Source organism: Culex quinquefasciatus, chromosome 3 (genome assembly GCF_015732765.1).
Source record: "Culex quinquefasciatus strain JHB chromosome 3, VPISU_Cqui_1.0_pri_paternal, whole genome shotgun sequence".
Classification (NCBI taxonomy): domain Eukaryota; kingdom Metazoa; phylum Arthropoda; class Insecta; order Diptera; family Culicidae; genus Culex; species Culex quinquefasciatus.
In genome coordinates, this window is record NC_051863.1 from 69,733,424 (window position 1) to 69,754,030 (window position 20,607).

A 20,607-nucleotide genomic window follows, 5' to 3' on the forward strand; every position below is an offset into this window, starting at 1 on the left:
CTGACGACCTTTGGATTGTGAGTCTAACTGCCTACCAGTGACTCCAGCGTGGCAGGACCCAGAGAGACGACTCCTACACCTGGATTGAGCTAACGAACTAACCCTCCTGGTTAGACCGGGGCCAACAATTAGTACTTCCCCTAACTTATTTAATATTTAACATTGACTTTATGTATTTTTTTTGTTTTCGCCTTTTTTTTTCTTTTTTTATCCAATATCAAAGACATTTACAATTTTTGCTTTCTACACCCAGATCGAAAATATGTTTCATAATCTGCTGCAGAAAATGTTACATTTTATAGCAGTTTTTGCAGCAAACTCAAAACTAATTATTGCCCTAGTGTAGAAATGTCAGTGATCTACACTGCCCTTTTACGGCGATATGATGTATACGCCATTGAGGTGATTTTGCTGTAGACACGATTTTCTGTTTTTGTTGATTTTTTCAATTTAAAATGACTAATTTAAGGTCTGCTCTGTAGAAACTGTTAAAAAGTATAATAAAAATGTGGCCCCTACAAAATTTCTGGTTTTTTCCTATTCTCTACGATTTTAAACCACAAACATCATTTGGCCGAAAAAATAGCAATAAAAAATCACTACTTTTCCTTCCCAATGATGTATGTATACATTGCTCGATCAAAGTAGGGTATATTTATAATGCTAATTTGACAGCTGAGCGGATCCCATAATGCATTGTCCACGTGGATACTTTAAGGGGGGGGAGGGTATTAGGGAGCGTTATTTTATTACGTAACGCAGTGGGGGGAGGGGGGGGAGTCGGAGGCCGTGTTACGCTCTATACAAAAAATTTATAATTTGTATGGAAATTTTGTTACGAGGAGGGGAGGGGGTCTAAGAATCCGACTGTTTGCGTTACGTAATAAAAGAACGCTCCCTTAGCGATTGTCTACGCTCCATAAACACATTTTTTGCATGAACAATGGAGCACCGGATTCGAGTGGTAGAAATGACAGTTCTCCCATAAGGAATACATTGTAGAAAAAAGCAAAAACTGCTCGAATGGAAATACTCCATTGTCCGCATGGGAGGTGGGTAGGTCTAGAATTTTCAAAAAAGTGTCTACGTGGATGTGGATAAGGTGTCATCCATTAAGTACGTCACATTAAAATCAGCCAAAATTTACTCCACCCCCCGTTGTCACGATTTCCCTATGCTTTTAACACGCAATGTCACGCTTGCTCAAAACCCCCCTCTTCCCTCAGAACGTGACGTACTTTATGGATGACGCCTAATGGACGTCCCCTCAAGAATTAAATCGAAATTATGTAATAAAATATTGCCCAGTCTTGATTTGGTCTCAAAAACCTCAAATCAACTTTCAAATAGTATTGAATTTGACTTCTATCTATCAATTCTCAATGTATACATACATCATGATGAGTAAAATTGGCGTATACATCATTGTTTGTTTGCTTAATAAAATGGCCCCCAGAGCAGTTTTTTGAAAAATTCTTTCGTCAGGAGGTAGATTCAGGAGTAAAACGGCAGTGCAGTTCTCATCCATACAGATTTATTTTGAAGCATTCCCGAGAAACTGCTCAAAATGTGGAATGTTCTTGTGTTCTATCCCTTTCATTTCATCAAGCGCTCCACGGCGCAGTGGAAACGTATTAGATTGCCCAACCAAGAAGTTGCTGGTTCGATCCTCGCTTGAACAGTTTTTTTTCTCAATACCAGCTAACCGCAGTCGGTCCCATGGTACGTTTTTGGAAATCGTACCATGGGATTTGAACACTTTGTTCGTGGTTCTCATTTTCGTGAACGCTTGGGAACACTTTTTTCTCCGTGTAATGTCGATAATTGTCGGTAACGGGCAAAAATGCCACCCCTATATCGCAAAAAAAAATTGCATTAGGGCAGATTTCATGCCGATTCCCGTGGACGGGACGAAAATCTTCCTCCTCGGAGGAATCCTCCACCTCCATCTGTCAAAAACTTCCAAGCACGCGAGATGACAACACGAGCAAAACACGTCTTAACTTGTCGCTGGCTGGCGACTGAGTGCTTTGATAATGGTTATCAACAAACTTTATGAAAAACCGGAATTGCCAAATATGTTGTACAAAACTCGTTGCAAAACTCGCTTTTTTCAGCACTCGTCAAACTTATCCATTCGGCGGAGCCTCTCGCTTGATAAATGTACTGAAAAAATCTCAATTTTGCAACTTGTTGTAAAACCTTTACTATAAACTTACAAAAATGTTCAAGATGTACCACTTTTACTAAGAGGACTGAACTGTCTATCTGCTGTGGTGCGAATTTGTGTCTGAAATGGCTTCGAGGATCTCAATTTTTACGAACAAACAATGAATCCAATTTCCGACTCATTTTCCAATCTCTTTCAATTAATTAGCCCCCTGCTAGCTCAATAATGACATTTTTGCTCCTGAAACCGCAAAATGTGATTAAATGGCATGGTTTGAGCTTTTTTAAACGGTCTCTCTCTCTCTTCCAACAAACTCTCTTAGCTCATTATTCGTGATTGCGGTGGACGAGTTTTTGTTTTTGTTCCTTCTCTTAACATATCATAAATCGTGCGGGGGCGGCCACCATAATGGGGAAAGCTGATGAAAGTAGAATGCTAATGAATGCAAAGCCACAAGTTTGCGGTTTTTTGCCGGAAGCTAATTGGTATGCACGCAAACAGCAACGAAAGACACCTGTGGAGGGAAAAAGTCATGCATGATTGAGTTTGTGTGTCTGAATGTGAGCATTTTCGTTTTGTTTGTTTGTTTTCACATTATTGTTTTATGTTTGTTTTTGTTTTAAGATGATGATGAAGTGATTTCGATACTTTTTTATCGCGGAATAAGTTTCATCAAAACTGAACCTTTTATTCTCTTTTACATCTATCTATGAAACACTCGAACACATTCGGTATTGGTTTTGGTACACTGTTCGTCACACACAAAAAAACAACAACTTAAAAATGGCGTCAAAAAAACACACACGCACACGCACACACACCGACACACCCGTAACGACGACACAGGAGTAGCACCTCAACTGCAGCAGCGGCTTTCGCAATCGCTACCTCAGCTTCCAGCAACCCAAGGGATGAGCCCCCCGAAGTGGAAGCTAGGAACCGGAAAGAATCTGTTGTCAGTTCGCCGGCCACGATGCGCGTCCTGAACGTGCTCCGGCACTGGGTGTCCAAGCACTTCCAGGACTTTGAGCAGGATGCAGCTTTGCGCTCGCAGACGATAGCCTTCCTGGACGACATCACCTGCAGTCCGAACCTATTGCCAACCGAGCATCGAGCTGCATCCCAACTGCTGCGGCTGCTGTGCCGCGACGACATCGACAGCGGGAAGCACCACCTGGACATGCTGCTGAGGCCACCGCAGGTAAAACCGTCCAAAAGAAATAAAACCCCCCGGACTACAGGACCTTCTTCTTCTACTCGAATTGGATACCAGTGATCAATCTGATGTTTTACAAATTTATAGTAACAGATTCTCCGACCCATGTTGCTGTAAGATATTAAAAGTTTTATTATTTACACTGCTCCCCCGAATGACAGACGCCAAGCAAGGAGAGCATCGAGACGCTGTCCGCGCTGGAGATCGCTGAGCAAATGACGTACCTGGATCACCAGATCTTCCTGGCCATACGGAGCGAGTAAGTAAAACCAGGAAGTTGATGTTCTGAAATTCAGGGCTGCGGAGTCGGGTCATATTTCAAACGACTCCGACTCCGACTCCGACTCCGACTCCGGCTTTCTCAGATTAGCTGACTCCGACTCCGACTCCGACTCCGGCTCCGGCTTTGAACAAATGGTTGGCTCCGACTCCGACTCCGACTCCGGCCTACAAACTCTAGCCGACTCCGACTCCAGCTTTCAAAGAATGGTTGGCTCCGACTCCGACTCCGACTCCGACTCCACATGTTTTTAAATGTTTCAAAAGTTAGTTAACTTTTTATTATTATTATTATTATAGTTTATTATTGACACTTTACAATAATTTGGCAATCGTGTCATTAACTATTATTAGTCAATTATTTTTAAAACATGTCATGTTTTTCTCAAGAAAAATAAGTTATGTAAAAGAAAAGTAAAGTAAATAAACGGAAAAAAGTTTCTAGGTAACAAGTTTTATACGTTAAGGAAACAGAAATTAAAAAATATCTTCAGTTTTAGAGGCATTTTGAGAAGAACAGTTTTGTAAGTAAATTTGGATTTACTTGCGTAACCTCAAATTTGAAAATATTTTTTTTAAAGCTAATAAATTTAAATAATAAATTGTTATTTTTGAATGAATAACTAAAAGAAATGCCTTACTGATCTATTGAACATTAAAACTCAATTTGCTCACTTTCAGGCTGACATTTGTAAGAAGCACAGTGACAGGCACCTTATTTTTTAAATGACAATTTTAAACGAAACTTTTTTTTGTTTTTTTTTTTTTTAAGACGTACATGGACATCACGCCATGGTTGAAGGAGATTATTATTGCAAATCAATGTTTCTAAACAGTTTCTTCATGGAAAGGACGCTTAAGATGTCCTTTTCAAATATCTGTGACTTGGAAAATATGTTAACCTGGAAATTTTTAATTTATTTTAATTTTAAAATTTTATATACTTAAAAAAGGAGGCGCACGATACTTCGTGAATCTTCACCTAAAACAAAGCTTTATGGATGATCTTGCGCCTCCATAAAAATATATGAAAAAACTTAAAATATAATAAAAAAAACAAATATCCACAAGTAAAATATTTTCTAGGTCACAAATATTTCAATTTTTTAAGGTACATTGATTTGCAATGATTATCACCTTCCGTCATATTGACGTAAGACATACAGTATGAGAAAATTCGTACCAGTTGATACTATTTTGATTCTGTGTTTTTTATTTATAATATTTGAAAAATAAATTAAAATCCTATATTTTGTTTTATAATTTTTTTTATTAGTTCATTTTTGTACCGAATTCTTGAGATTTGTTCAACGATAATTTGCAACGATATCAAAATAGTTTACCTAAAATCAACATCAACAATCAATGATTATTTCAAATTTTTTGCAACTTCTTTTCACATTTTTTGTTAGTTTAAATTATTTTAAATGCAACACTTTGATTTTCTTGTACTCAGTTAAAAACAAAATGCGCATGTTGAGTTCCAAGTAAGAGAATGTTATTATCGTTGATTATTTGTTACAAAAGTTAAACTGTCAGTGACTCTTTTTCGATCTGCAAAAACAGTGATTACTATTTATAATCTTTTTATGTACCTCGTAATTTTTTCCTAAAAAATGATTTAACTTAAAACCTCTAAGACATTCGCTATCGGGGTAAAAGATGACTTTGTGTGTACTTTTTTCAGAAATAACTGGATGAAATTTGGTCAAATTTGAATTGAAAGGGAACATAAATATAGTCTGACTACATAACCAATATTTTTTTTATTATTTTTTGAATTATGATACTACATACTTGGGTAAGAGGTTATCATTTATCATCATTTTTTCAATCACAATAAAAAGCTTCAAATACATAATGGCATCTGATAAATCAATTAAAAATATAGTCGTTACTATGATAAACTTAGTTTTCAGAGAACATTTAGTATTTGTATATATAATTTTACAAATAACGGAATCATTCATTGTCAGGTGGCTTTTCTAATTTTGCATAAACTGTTATGGCCTATCTACAATCAGCTTACGAAGCTGTCACTAATGACCCTGCCAAAATAGTAAATACAGTGTTGCCAGTACATCGTAGCTAACTGGGCCTGATGTTTTTTTGACATCATACAACCTTGTTGACCGCGTTTATTGAAAAACAAAAGTTGTTGTAAAATGGCAAATCGACAACTTATATTAACGTCAATCGTCAAGCTCATATTTTATCTAAAATAATGTTTAAAAATGTAAAATGAGTTGTGTGGTGTTTTTGGGGGAGATCGGTGGGCTAATCGCCGCGCGAAAATCCGTTTGAAAGTGTTAGAAGATTCTGGAATTCATTGAAAATAGTGTCGCGTCGTTGCTTTGGAAGTTGGGCCATCAGTCGTGTGGTGTTCGTGGGGGAGATCGGTGGGCAAATCGCCGCGAGAATCCGCGAGAAAGTAGTGGAAGTTCCTTTAATTTTTTGATAGAAGGCTTCGCGTTGTCGTGTATATGTTGAATTTCATTTCGTTTTGAAGCCCTTCCCATAGCATCGTTGCTCGGATGGCACGCCGACGGTAAGAAGTAAAAAATTACGGGATTGAGTTAATAATTCAGTTCTTCTCATAGCGTCGAATATCGGAAAGCAACGATTATGTTTCACTGTCTGGTCTTATCTACCAATAATGAATCGTTGATTGGAAGGTACGTCGCCGGTTTAGTTCGTTTAAGTTATTGTTTAAAATTTAATTGCAATCGGTTACGTGGTGTCCTCTTTTCTTTTAGCTTAAATTTGTTGATAGTAAAAATGTATTCCAACGGGCAGTTTTAGTATTAACTCATCAAACTTTCGATTTTATAAAGAGTAACTATTTTTAAAAAAATACTCGCGTTATCGTATAAACAGTAAAATATACTGATAAGTCCAGCCCATAGCATTACTGCTCAGTTGGCACGCGTACGATTTAAAATGTTTTTAAATAATCAATTATATGTCTTTCCGCAGCCGGCTGCCTAAGATTTTTAAAAATTTCAACAGATAAACAAATTGCTTTTGGTCGCATCACCTACCACAGTGAATCCTTACGTCATACCCATCTTACTAACCCCTCAAAACTCATGTGATACTTTGTCGGAGACGCAGCTGATTTAGCAGTCCCAACACTCAAGTATCGGACTAACATTCCCATCCACTTCCCCGTGTCTTACCACTGGTCGTGGCCGGCGTCGGTATTGATCAGCATGATAGGGATCTTTGAAAATTGCGAAGGGGTGATGATTGGTTCCTACTTTTCATCTGTGGTCCACGGAGCAATTTTTGGAGGTCCTGGTCAATAACGAAGTAGCAGCTACGGGTAGAGACACCAATGCTATGCTATGCTAATAATGTTTAAAAATGTGAAATTTATCAGAAACAGAAAAAAACTTTGCAGATGAATTGAGTTGAGTTGAGTTGAGTTGAGTTGAGTTGAGTTGAGTTGAGTTGAGTTGAGTTGAGTTGAGTTGAGTTGAGTTGAGTTGAGTTGAGTTGAGTTGAGTTGAGTTGAGTTGAGTTGAGTTGAGTTGAGTTGAGTTGAGTTGAGTTGAGTTGAGTTGAGTTGAGTTGAGTTGAGTTGAGTTGAGTTGAGTTGAGTTGAGTTGAGTTGAGTTGATTTGATTTCATTTGATTTCATTTGATTTCATTTGATTTCATTTGATTTCATTTGATTTCATTTGATTTCATTTGATTTCATTTGATTTCATTTGTTTTCATTTGATTTCTTTTGATTTCATTTGATTTCATTTGATTTTATTTGATTTCATTTGATTTCATTTGATTTCATTTGATTTCATTTGATTTCATTTGATTTCATTTGATTTCATTTGATTTCATTTGATTTCATTTGATTTCATTTGATTTCATTTGATTTCATTTGATTTCATTTGATTTCATTTGATTTCATTTGATTTCATTTGATTTCATTTGATTTCATTTGATTTCATTTGATTTCATTTGATTTCATTTGATTTCATTTGATTTCATTTGATTTCATTTGATTTGATTTGAAACTCGTCTTTAATAGGTGCTGCAAAGTACTTTTCATTTCTGTCTTCTTCATTCGCAAATAACAGGGAATATAAGTTATATACAGGATAAAGGAGTTGCCAAAAAAATACTTGCTTTTTTAAAAAATATAAATATCAAAACAGACGTTTTTTACATAAAAAACATAAAAAATATTTTTATCTTTTTTTAAATTAAGTTTTTGAAAATCAGCCTTCGTCATGCACACTGGACCGGTTTAACGAGTCTTCACCAAAAATTTGGGGCTGATTTGGTCAATGCAGTGTTGAGATTTCGTGGCACCCGTTTTTTGAAACAGCTAATTTAAAATAGCTATATCTCGGCAATGGTACATCCAAATGTCTTCATATTTATTTTGTTAATAGATGAAAATATACATTTAAATGCCCTGCAAAAAGATTATAAAAAAAAGTTTAAATGTGTGCTTACACCAACCTCGGACATTTTTGACGATTTACATGTATGTAGCCCCTTAAATAAAATAATAGAACGCAAAAATATGATGTTCTATTTTTGTATGCAATTTTCTGCTATTTCCGTTGAAAATATCTACAAAACAAAAAAAAAACAGGACTTGAAAAAAATTAGAAAGGGCTTTATTTTTGACACTCGAAAAATATTTATTCTCCTTTTTAAACAAAAATATCGCGTACAAAAAAAAATCGAAAACATGATCAGCAATTCCAAAGATGATCAAACCGTTTACTTTCTGAAATGTGAATTTTCAATAGCATAGAAAAAAACGTTACTTAATCCCCCTTTAGGTGGTTGGTGCCTTCCTCACATTCATAAAGTCAATACATTCAGTAAAAATAGCAACATTCCCCATTAACATGTTAAACAAATCAACTTTATTACTAATTTCTTTTGATAGGGTTCGCAGACCTTCAATATTTCTGGCTCATCGGCAAGTTCTGATAAAAAACCTATTCAACGATAGTTTACATGGAAGATTCAGACAATATTTCTATCACAATATCTGAATTCCAGCTTCCAAAAAGTGTATAAATTACACTTAAGTAATAATAACTTTTGATAGGGTTGCCAGATCCTTGATGTTCTAGGCTAATTTGAAAGGTCTTTCGATTATCTTACTAACGATGGGTCGCATGATGGACCCGGAAATCATTTTTATTGAAATATCCGAGATCCGACCTCCAAAAAGTATATAAATAACACTAAAGTGCTAATAACTTTTGTTAGGGATGTCAGATCCTCGACGTTCTAGGCTCATTTGGAAGGTCTATCGATTATCCAACTAACGACTGATCGCATGATGGACCCGGACATCATTTTCATTGAAATATCTGAGATCCGGCCTCCAAAAAGTGTATAAATAACACTTAAGTGCTGATAACTTTTGATAGGGTTGTCAGATCTTCAATGTTTTAGGCTCATTTGAAAGGTCTTTTGATAATATAACTAACGACAGGTCTCATGATGGACCCGGACATCGTTTTATTGAAATATCTTAGATCCGGCCTCCAAAAAGTGTATAAATAACACTTAAGTGCTAATAACATTTGATAGGGTTGTCAGATCTTCAATGTTTTGGGCTCATTGGAAGGGTCTTTTTTATACCTTTCCAAAAATGTATAACATGATAGGTTTTCTTGCAAAAACCACCCTTTTTACAATCTTCCGGACATACGCCAAAGTCGTTTTTTTAGCATTACTTTTGAAGTACTTAACTAAATTTGCGTGTTTTAAATAGAGACCTATGGGACCCCAAAACGGATCGAATGAGACTAATACGGTCAAAATCCGTTCATCCAGTCCGGAGATAATCGAGTGACAATTTTTTTGTCCACCCACCTACACACATCCACACAGACATTCGCTCAGAACATGATTCTGAGTCGATATGTACACGTGAAGGTGGGTCTACGAGGTCAAATTAATAAGTTCATTTTTGGAGTGATTTTATAGCCTTCCCTCAGTAAGGTGAAAACATGGTAATACACATCTGAGATGGCGTATATATTTAAAATTTGGAAAATGTGTAGTTTTACCTTTGAAAATGTGTAGTGCCACTTTTTTAGTCTAAATTGAGGTAAAATTACATCATAAAAGAGGTGATTCAACCATCCGAAATTTCACCTTTACTGTGTGTTGAGTTGAATTAGGGTGCTTGAATTGAAAATCATTAGCTCCTTAATGATAATTGCACGTCTACTTTACAGGACCATTTACCAGACAGATCAAAGCAGCAGCTTCGCAAACCCCAATCAAAGCTAATAACCGTTCACTTGCAGGGAATTCCTCGGTCAAGCGTGGATGAAGTCGGACAAGAAGTCACGGGCAGAGCACATCATCTTGATGACGAAACGCTTCAACGACGGTTCGAGGCTGGTCTGCTCCGAGATTGTGTCGAGGTAAGTGCCTTCATGCCCATCCTCAGGAGTTGACGCGCTGTGCAACGCTGTACTGTTTGCCTACCTTGCAGGAGCAACATGGCGGCGCGGGTAGCCGCCATCGAGAAGTGGACTGCCGTGGCGGACATTTGCCGGTGTCTGCACAACTTCAACGGAGTGCTGCAGATTTGCGCTGCCTTTACGAACGCGGCCATCTACCGGCTGAAGAAAACCTGGGACAAGGTTCCGAGAACGGTGAGTAGAGTTCTAATGGTTGTAATTACGGTCATCGAAAGTTCTTATTTGTATTACTTATTGTTATAACTCAAAGTTCACACTTCAAAAAATGGACTCGACTGCCAGCTGTTTCTTGGCTTTAAACTTTTCCCACAGTCACTTCTAGGTGGTCACAAAAAGAGCTGGTGATGCTGTGGCTAAATAAAAGTTTTCACTATTCTATGGTCATCGTCGTCGTCGTCCTGCTTCCTCTGTTGGGCGAGTAAATATTTCGAAGCATTAGCAGGATGCTTTTTCCTACCAGCCGGAAAATGGCACCCCAACCAAAACCGATGGCAACAAATGGTGGTGGGAAACTTTCCAAAATAAACTGCTTGCTTGGCCTTTTTCCCACGTGACCAGCCCTAGATTTCCAACGAGGACAACAGACAGGCAGGCAAGCAGGCAATAAAGTGCAAATATTCTGCTGGGAAAAACGAAAAACACTAAACTACAACTAGGCACAACTACAAGTACTAAAAGCTCTACCCAGGAAAAAAAAATGATGAACTTGCACTTTCGAGGCCCCAAGCCGTTATTTGTTCAAGCGGAACATGAAAAACCGATATGCAATCTTAGTTTTCCTGCCCTCCAGCAGCTTTCCAGTTTTTCCTCTTCTCCTGGACTTCGAATCAACATGGAAACAGCAGGAAGTGACTTTGTGTGTTTGTAGCCCGGTTCCGGTGGGCTGTATACAAGTGCCAGGGCTAAGCATTTACAGCGCAAACCAGAGCACAGAGGATGCACAAAAGTGACCTTTGGAGTAGGGCCAACAAATTTGGTTTGTCGGTATTTGGTGACTTTAAAAGGGGGCTTTCGTGTGGCTTTGAACTAAGTTTAATACACATCTTTTAAAATAGAGCTTTAAAGTGGATCAGGTCTGATCATTTTGAGTCTGAAAAATATTATCGTTTTAAGATTTACAAAAAAACAAAATCACTTTGAGTTAGTTATTCAGTTTGGTTAAAACCATGAATTCTGTAGAACGTGTACAAGAATCTCAAGCATTTGATCGAAAATCACCAATGATCGAAAATAAATTTACAATTGGGTCCTAAAATTTTGCTTAAAATTTGTATTTTTATTTCTCGCAACGATAAAGCTTATTTTTCTGACCCTTTGTTCGACTCAAAGCATTTCAAATATATTTTAAAATCAATTTAAAAAAATTAATTTCGACACCCTTCTTGACAGAAAAGGCCTACTTGACGGCTCGTTTCAAGGGGACCATAGTTGACCCATCGAAAAATGTTGTCTTGTTAATTTATGTTGTAGCATTTAAGGCTGATGCTAATATTTTCCAAAGTTTTTGCGTCGGTCCTGGCCGGGGTCGAGGAAAAGCAAAAAAATAAAATATATATATATATATACAGCAATTCCATTTGAAAAGAGCCTAAACCAAAAAAAAAAGTTCTCCGATCGGGCTCAAAATTTTTCTGGGGGTTCCTTGGCCAAAATAATTAGACCCGTATTTTTTTGTTTGGCCATTAGGGTGGCCTACATCGTGCTAGGGTGGTTCAAAAAATGGCAATTTTCGTCATTTTCGCAAAAACCACTTTTTCTAAAAATCATATCTCCGCGCCATTTCATCCGATTTTAGCTGTCTTAGACGCAAAGAAAGGTGATGAGTTTGGCTATTTGGGAAAAATAGTAAAAGTTCCAAAAATCTAGCTTAACTATTGAAAAAGTCGTATGAAAACTTAAAATGGCGTTTTGACCGTGTCTGGACCAAAGAGCCTATGTCTGAAAATATTTTTATCGGATTCCTCGGAAAATTTCACATAACATATCAAAAAATTGGCGATGTCGAACCGTACGTTTCCGAGATATGATTTTTTGAAAAAAAAAACTGCGTTTTTCGACGCGCCACGCGCAAAAACGGGAAAATGACGAAATCGGCAAAAAATCAACTTTTTCCACTAAAACTGCGATAACTTTAAAATTTCAGCGATGACCTATAGATGTTATGGTACCAAAAGTTGCGTCTCTCAATTACGAAAATTTTGGTACCCAGACATGTATAGGTCATCGCTGAAATTAAAGTTATCGCAGTTTTAGTGAAAAAGTTGATTTTTGCCGATTTCGTCATTCTCCGGTTTTGCGCGCGTCGAACGCAGTTTTTATTTTCAAAATCGTATCTCCAAACGTACGGTTCGACATCGCCAATTTTGATATGTTATGTGAAATTTTCCGAAATCCGATAAATATTTTCGACATAGGCTCTTTGTCAGACACGGTCAAACGCCATTTTAAGTTTCATACGACTTTTCAATAGTTAAGCTAGATTTTGGAACTTTACTATTTTTCCCAAATAGCAAACTCATCACCTTTCTTTGCGTCTAAGCAGCTAAAATCGGATGAAATGGCGCGAAGATGATTTTAGAAAAAGTGGTTTTGCGAAAATGACGAAAATTGCCATTTTGAACCACCTAGCACGATGTAGGCCACCTAATGGCCAAACAAAATACGGGTCTAATTATTTTGGCCAAAACCCAGAAAAATTTGAGCCCGATCGGAGAACTTTTTTTTTGGTTTAGGCTCTTTTCAAATGGAATTGCTGTATATATATATATATACAGCAGTTCCATATGAAAGTTAAAGAAAAAAAATAAAAGTGCTTCGATTTGGCTCAAAATTTTTCTGGGGGTTCCTTGGCCAAAATAATTAGACCCGTATTTTTTTGTTTGGCCATTAGGGTGGCCTACGTCGTGTTAGGGTGGTCCGAAAAATGGCCATTTTCGTCGATTTCCACAAAAACCACTTTTTTCAAAAAATCATAACTTCGCTCCATTCCAACCGATTTTAGCTGTCTAGGGTGCAAATGAAAGATGATAAGTTGGACTTCCAAGAAAAAATAATGTGGAGTTTCAAAAATCTAGCCTAACATTTGAAAAAGTCTAATGAAAACATCAAATGCCGTTTTGACGGTGTCTGGACCAAAGAGCCTATATCTGAAAATATTTTTAACGGATTCCTCGGACAATTTTACATAACATATCAAAAATTGGGCGAGGTTCATTAACAGGATTCAGAGATATGATTTTTTGAAAATAAAATCCGGGTTTTTCGACGCGCCGCGCGCGAAAACGGGAGATTGACGAAATCGGCAAAAAATCAACTTTTTTCACTAAAACTGCGATAACTCGAAAATTTCAGCGATGACCTATAAATGTTAGGGTACCAAAAGTTGCGTATTTCAATTGCGAAAATTTTGGTACCCCTTGGGTACTATGCACATTTTGTAATGAAACACGTAACAACTTAAAGTTTGACAGAAACCTAGTACTACGTTTTGTTCAGAAACTCATGCCGAACATTGTGCAATAAAAAGCTCATGAAAAGATGATTTCTATAAAAAGTTATATAACAAATACTATTATAAAAATAAAAAAAGTGCAAAAAAAGTTTGTGCACCTTTCGAAAAATTAACATAAATAAAGTTATTTGTTGACAAATCACCATAAATCCAGTCTCCCAACTCCAAATAGGCATCCTTAATTGATTAAAAAAATAATTTAGATTGAATATAAAGTTTACTAACTATTTAGTATAAAAGTTTTTATAACTCTGGAAATTCTATATAAAACTTATCTAAACTTAATTTTGCAAACTTTCAATTTAACTAAATGTCAATATATTACCATAGAATTGCTAAATAAACATTCTGGAGTGGGTTTAACATCGTTTTGGGGGTCTTTGTATCGATAGAATAGATTTTTCGTTGGCATTTCGTACCAACCCGGAATTACGTCGTCGGAAGATCCGTCGGCATCCGAACCGGTCCACAATAAACAAGTCAACCTATGTAGCAACGGAAAGGGCATAAAATTTCCGATCTTTTGATACACATACATCTAGGTTTTCTATAAAACCCACGTTTTTAAATACCTAAGCAAAAACGTTGTTATGGTTTCGTTTGAGCAACCTGCCAAAAATGTATGGAATTTCGTAATTTTGGTTCTCGTGGATCAAACTGACTTTTTGCCCAGGTATTTAAAAACGTAGGTTTTAAAGAAAACCTAGATGTTTGGGTATCAAAAGATCGGAAATTTTATGCCCTTTTCGATTCCACATAGGTGTGACCGGTTCGGATGTCGGCGGATTTTCCTACGACGTAATTCCGGTTTGGTACGAAATTCCAACGAAAAGGCTATTCTATCGATACTAATACCCCCAAAACGGTGTTATACCCACTCTAAAATGTTTATTTAGCAATTCTTTGGTAATATATTGACATTTAGTTAAATTGAAAGTTTGCAAAATTAAGTTTAGATAAGTTTTATATAGAATTTCCAGAGTTATATAAACTTTTATACTAAGTAATTAGTAAACTTTATATTCAATCCATTTTTTAATCAGTCAGGGATGCCTATTTGGAATTGGGAGACTGGATTTATGGTGATTTATCAACAAATAACATTATTTATGTTAATTTTTCTAAAGGTGTACAAACTTTTTTTGCGGCTTTTTTATGTTTGTAATAGTATTTGTTATATAACTTTTTATAGAAATCATCTTTTCATGAGCTTTTTGTTACATAATGTTTGGCATGAGTTTCTGAACAAAACGTAGTACTAGGTTTCTGTCAAACTTCAAGTTTTTACATGTTTCATCACAAAATGTGCATAGTGTCCAAGGGGTGTAAATACTTTTTTTACATACTGTATATATATTAGGGTGGTCCAAATCCGGACTTTTTTGGGGCTACCCCCTGAAATCAAAGATTGACCCATCACTAGGCTAAATTCCAAATTTGAGCTCATTCTGACCACGGGAACCCCTCCCTCCAATCGCTTAAAGTTTGTATGGGAAAAATCATCAAAATGTATGGAGAAAAGCAACTGTTTTACTTTTTTACCTGTGGAAGGCGCCATAATTATCCGATTCTTACCATTTTTCAAATGTAGAACCTTCATTAAATTTAGAACAACTTTCCCGAAGACACAATATTTTTTGGATTTTTTCCCGCGAAGTTATTAGCGCCCAAAACTGGCCATTTTTGCGCGGCCAGCTGTAAGGGGCTACCTAACAACGATGTTTATTTCCAATTCGTACACGCACGTGCTCTCTCTCAGGTTCACTCTCTCACGAGCTGCTCGCCTGCCTGCCTGCCTGCCTGTTTGCCTACAAGCGTGCGCTGTTTCTCTGCTTGAACTTTTGTCGTCGTCGTCGTTTTCGTTTGCCGTCCGCTGCGCTGCGTTCCTGGCATTTTTATTATAATTTTCAACAAAAATAGTCGGTTTGTATTGAGATATAAAATCAAATGTAATATGTGAACAACAAAACGAAAAAAAAACACAACAATAGATATCATATTATAAGAGCGTGTGAGAGAGAATACAAATTTGATGAATTAGTTCATCCATGAATCGTCATCTGTTCTGATCCAAACCTAATTGCAAACGTTTTGGATTTTAATTTATCTGCTTTTGTTACAAGAAATACCATGAAGTATTTTTTAGATAAAAAAGGAAGGAATTTTCTTTAGATTTCTTTAAAAACTGAATCCAAAAGAGTATCTTAAAGGAAGGCCGCAACTGCAAGATCTGAAGGTTGTTAACGATTGTGCAGAAAGAGATGTTTCCTGAAACGAAAAATTTACAGGTAAACTGACAAAAAATGATAAACAGTTGCAATATTTGTTGCAGGTGGTCTAGGAACACAGAAAGAAATTTCCAGAAAGAATAAAAAAATAATTTTAGTGAGTATGAATGAAAATTTGCAGCAATAATTGTAAAATTGCCTTGATTTGTTCTGATTTGTACTAAAGTATATTTTTGTTAAAGCAAACTACCTAAAGGAACAACATTTGTATTACCTGAAGATTTTTTTTAAATAATTGAATCATTATCATGTTTCTTTAACATATACGAAAAACTGCGTGTAGTGCTTGAAAAAACAAACAAACCCTGTTCTCATGACATTTGCTGTATTTTTTTAATTGAGCCTAAGCTGTCTTTTCTTTAAACTATTTTTTTCAGCGCAGTTTTTTTTATTTTTGACATAATTTAAGAAATTATATGCTGAATATATCTCAAAACAATCCTGCTATTTTAGTTGAAAATTATAATAAAAATGCCAGGAACGCAGCGCAGCGGACGGCAAACGAAAACGACGACGACGACAAAAGTTCAAGCAGAGAAACAGCGCACGCTTGTAGGCAAACAGGCAGGCAGGCAGGCAGGCGAGCAGCTCGTGAGAGAGTGAACCTGAGAGAGAGCACGTGCGTGTACGAATTGGAAATAAACATCGTTGTTAGGTAGCCCCTTACAGCTGGCAGCGCAAAAATGGCCAGTTTTGGGCGCTAATAACTTCGCGGGAAAAAATCCAAAAATATTGTGTCTTCGGGAAAGTTGTTCAAAATTTAATGAAGGTTCTACATTTGAGAAATGGTAAGAATCGGATAATTATGGCGCCTTCCACAGGTAAAAAAGTAAAACAGTTGCTTTTCTCCATACATTTTGACGATTTTTCCCATACAAACTTTAAGCGATTGGATGGAGGGGTTCCCGTGGTCAGAATGAGCTCAAATTTGGAATTTAGCCTAGTGATGGGTCAATCTTTGATTTCAGGGGGTAGCCCCAAAAAAGTCCGGATTTGGACCACCCTAATATATATATTGAAATGACAAGCCATAGTTTCAACATTTGCATGGGAAAAGTGTTTTAAAACGCATTTTACACTGGTTCAGTTGTTTTGCAAATGATCAGTTGTCAAAAAAAATAAAATTTGGCTAAAAGAAAAATTTTAGCGAAAAAAACACTTTTTGCGGTAATAAACATCGAAATTTTTCCAAAACTCAGAAGATTTTTAAATCAACCCAAACATGTTAAAAATTATTCAAAACGCACTTTAAATTGAAATTTTCATTGAAATATTGAAGTTAAAAAAAAATATTTTTTTGCCCCCTGATTTTTCGGGCCAATGTTGGGGAGACATTAAATAAAATTTGTACCAGCCTAAACGAAAAAAAAAACAGTGGTCAGAAATGGTTTTTAATCGTGTTTCATACAGTAAAAAAATTACATAGAACTTTAGGAACTCCGTATTAACAGTTCGAAAGGGTGAACCTGCGTTTGTAAACAAGCAGTCTATCCTTTTTGCTCAAGTGACAGTTCACGTCAAGTAAGAGGGAAATAGACTGTTTGTTTACAAACGCATATTTGCCCTATTGAACTGTTACTGCGGACCTTTTTTTTATTTTTAAGCCTACTCTTGTTATTTTTTGGAAAAATATTATGTTTTTTTTTGCAATAACAAAAACAAACATACATAAAGTATATTCAAAAATGTAAACCTTGCAAGGAAATTTTTTGATTGATTTGATGTCTTGGGCAAAGTTGAAAGTATTAGTAAGGACTTTGTAAAAAAATAGATTTATTTTTCTCACTTAAAAGTGAATTACTCCAAAACACTATTTTTGGTTTTATTTTTGGATATGTTTGAGAGGACAAAAATGTCGTCTTTAAAGATATGGCTCAATAAGGGCAAACAATATTAAACTTAGTTATGATTTTTTGAAAAAAAAAAAAAAACATCATTGCACAAAAAAAACATCATTGCACGATTTTTTCCATACAAACTCCATCTTCGCGTAACAATTCTCCGCTTATGATCATATTTGACCCAGAGTCTCAAAATAGTTCTAGATACAATATTCTACTTGTGGAGCGAGTTTTTTTAAATTTCCCAGATTCTGGTCACCCTAATAGGGGAGACATAATTTTATTGCTGCATTTGTGAATGACCCCCGGACAAATTTAAAACATTTTCTTTTTTGTCGATGGGGGCCTAGAGTGGAAAGATAAAAAATTCAAAGTTCCACCAAAAGATGGCATTTAATGTGTCGGATCACTGTTAAGTGTGTGATTCTAATGTAATACAGTAGACTCTCTGGTTGTCAATATCCAAGGGACCGTCGAGGAAGAGAATCATCAGTTTACAGAACGATGCAAAATGAAGACTCGATTGAAAATATGTTTTTCTTGGTACCCAGCTATAGGAGAGAATCATGGCAACGTCCAGCAAACAAAAACAAACTTATGTCAAACACCCTTCAAAACTTCGTTTTGCAAAGAAAAATGTCTATGCAAGCCATGAGATAGTGACAATATTGACAACCGGAAGAGATTTTTAAAGCAAACAGAATCCAAGGGACCGTCGAGGAAGAGATCCTTCAAGCTAGAGAAAATATCGAGGAATAAAGCCAATCGAAGTATGCAGTTTGAAGGGACTGAAGAATTCATCGATAGATGGAGCAATATTGATATCGAGAAGATCGACAGCCAGAGAGTCGACTGTATTGGATAAAAACAACTTTGCCGAAGACCGCAAAACGATCCGAAAAGATTTTTTTTTCATCAACCGATTTTCAAAAACGTACCATGGAATTTGAACACTTTGTTCGTGGTTCCCAATTTCATGAACGGATGTTCACGATTTTGGGAACTCTTTTTTCTCCGTGTACAAACTGTATTAATCTTTAAAATACAACATAGAATATAAAAAGCTTCAATTACCATAACCCTCGACCGTGTTGTTCTCGTTTGCAACTATCGGAAAAATGCTCTTTCCGCCTTGGGACGAAGTTAATATCCAATGTTTCGGATCGTATCTGGTCGTAGTCTGGTTCGATTCTCCCTGTGGAAACCAAACCCTTTTTTGGGGGGGGGGGAAACTCCTAGTGCCAAAGTTGGCAAATGTTACCGAATTGTGCGAAATGCGGCGACAGTAAATTAAAAGCATGAGGCATCTTCCGGGGTGCTGCCCTTTTGGCATGGCGAAAAGTGCGGTTGAACAAATTTACTGGTTTATTACTGTGAGGTGAAAGTTTTGGCGATGTTTGTGGAATTATCGCAGTTTGGAAACACCTTTTATTACGTTTTAATTGATTTTTAATGCCTAAACAGTTCTAGAACAATGCGATAACTATTCAACACAACTTATCTGTTCAATTACTTGCAATACTATTCCAGATCAAATCGACAATCACGAAGCTGCAGGCCGTGGTCTGCTCGGACGGCCGGTTCCGGGTGATGCGCGAGGCCCTGCACAGGTGTGACCCGCCCTGCATCCCGTACCTGGGCATGTACCTCACGGATCTGTCCTTCATCGAGGAGGGCACGCCGGACTTTACCCCGGACCGGTTGCTGAACTTTTCCAAAATGCGAATGGTGATAGAACCCCCGACCTGCTTGCAATGACTGATTTATGAAGATTAATGTCTGCTCTACCTTTTTTCCCCTCACTTTGCTCCACAGATTGCCCACGTGATACGCGAGATTCGCCACTTCCAACAGACGCCGTACAAGATCGATCACATACCGAAAGTGACCTCCTACCTCCTGGACACTTCGTTGCTGCTGGACGACGACGAGCTGTACCAGAAGTCGCTGCAGATCGAGCCGCGCAGCTCCCGGCTGAGCGCCCCCAACACGGCCAACGTCTGAGCCCTGCGCCACCTCCACCGGACTCGGGCCACCTCCCTCGAGACCGATGGGGCCGGCAGCGGGCAGGACACGTTGTAGAGACGGGAAGATCCGTGAAGAAGCAAAAGAATAAGAGTGATGTTTGAGATTTTCAAAAAAAGTTGTGACAAAAAATGTTTGCTCACCTCTTTATTTGAGGAATGGGCGGTGGAAAGTGTGTAAGAGTGGTTTTATTTTTTGAGCTGGACTTGATGAACTATGACGATGTGGTGAGGATAGTGATCCGTGAAAGTTTCCTGTTGAAGCGGGCAGCAAGACGACAGTTTGATCAAGGTAAGGGTTTTAAACATTGTATATATCGATTGAAGATGACATTTGTTTTTCATAACACATTTCACAGAAAAATAACTATATCACAAATATAATCGACTCGAATATTTTAAAAAAGAATTGTTCTCAGCATCCAAAACTATCAATCAGTTTTAAAAAAACATTAAGATTTGAATGTGGATTTGGGAGAAAGACAATATGTATTTTTGATTCTATTGAACTTAAACGTTCTGACAGGTCACAGAGTGTCCTTCGTGGCACACTGGAGCTACTTGAAGTTATACCGATAGTACATGCACCGGTACAGACTCCCTTTTTTATTCCCTATTAACACACAGAAAAAATTAAGGTAACATTCATCCGGAAATGCTGACAGATTTTATGCCAAAAAAAAGTGCATGACTTAAAATAATTATTGAGCATGATGTTGTTAGTATTTCTAACATAAACCAAACAATTACAATTAAAAAAGCTCCAAACCAAAGATAAATTTTCCCATAGTAAAAAAAACACACGTTT

At 36.9% G+C, this 20,607-nt stretch overlaps 1 protein-coding gene across 10 annotated transcripts in view; it reads left to right on the top strand.

Moving 5' to 3' along the window:
* The window catches only part of LOC6040147 (ras-specific guanine nucleotide-releasing factor 2), a 373,188-nt gene that overhangs the window by 152,534 nt on the left and 200,047 nt on the right, over nt 1–20,607 (top strand). For all 10 annotated transcript variants that reach the window (XM_038262900.1, XM_038262899.1, XM_038262901.1 and 7 more), the window contains 6 exons: nt 3,017–3,371; nt 3,548–3,645; nt 9,956–10,075; nt 10,147–10,309; nt 19,306–19,503; nt 19,591–20,091. In XM_038262900.1, coding sequence (XP_038118828.1) covers nt 3,017–3,371; nt 3,548–3,645; nt 9,956–10,075; nt 10,147–10,309; nt 19,306–19,503; nt 19,591–19,779 — 1,123 coding nt within the window. In that variant the 3' untranslated portion in view covers nt 19,780–20,091. The remainder of the gene's footprint in view (nt 1–3,016; nt 3,372–3,547; nt 3,646–9,955; nt 10,076–10,146; nt 10,310–19,305; nt 19,504–19,590; nt 20,092–20,607) is intronic.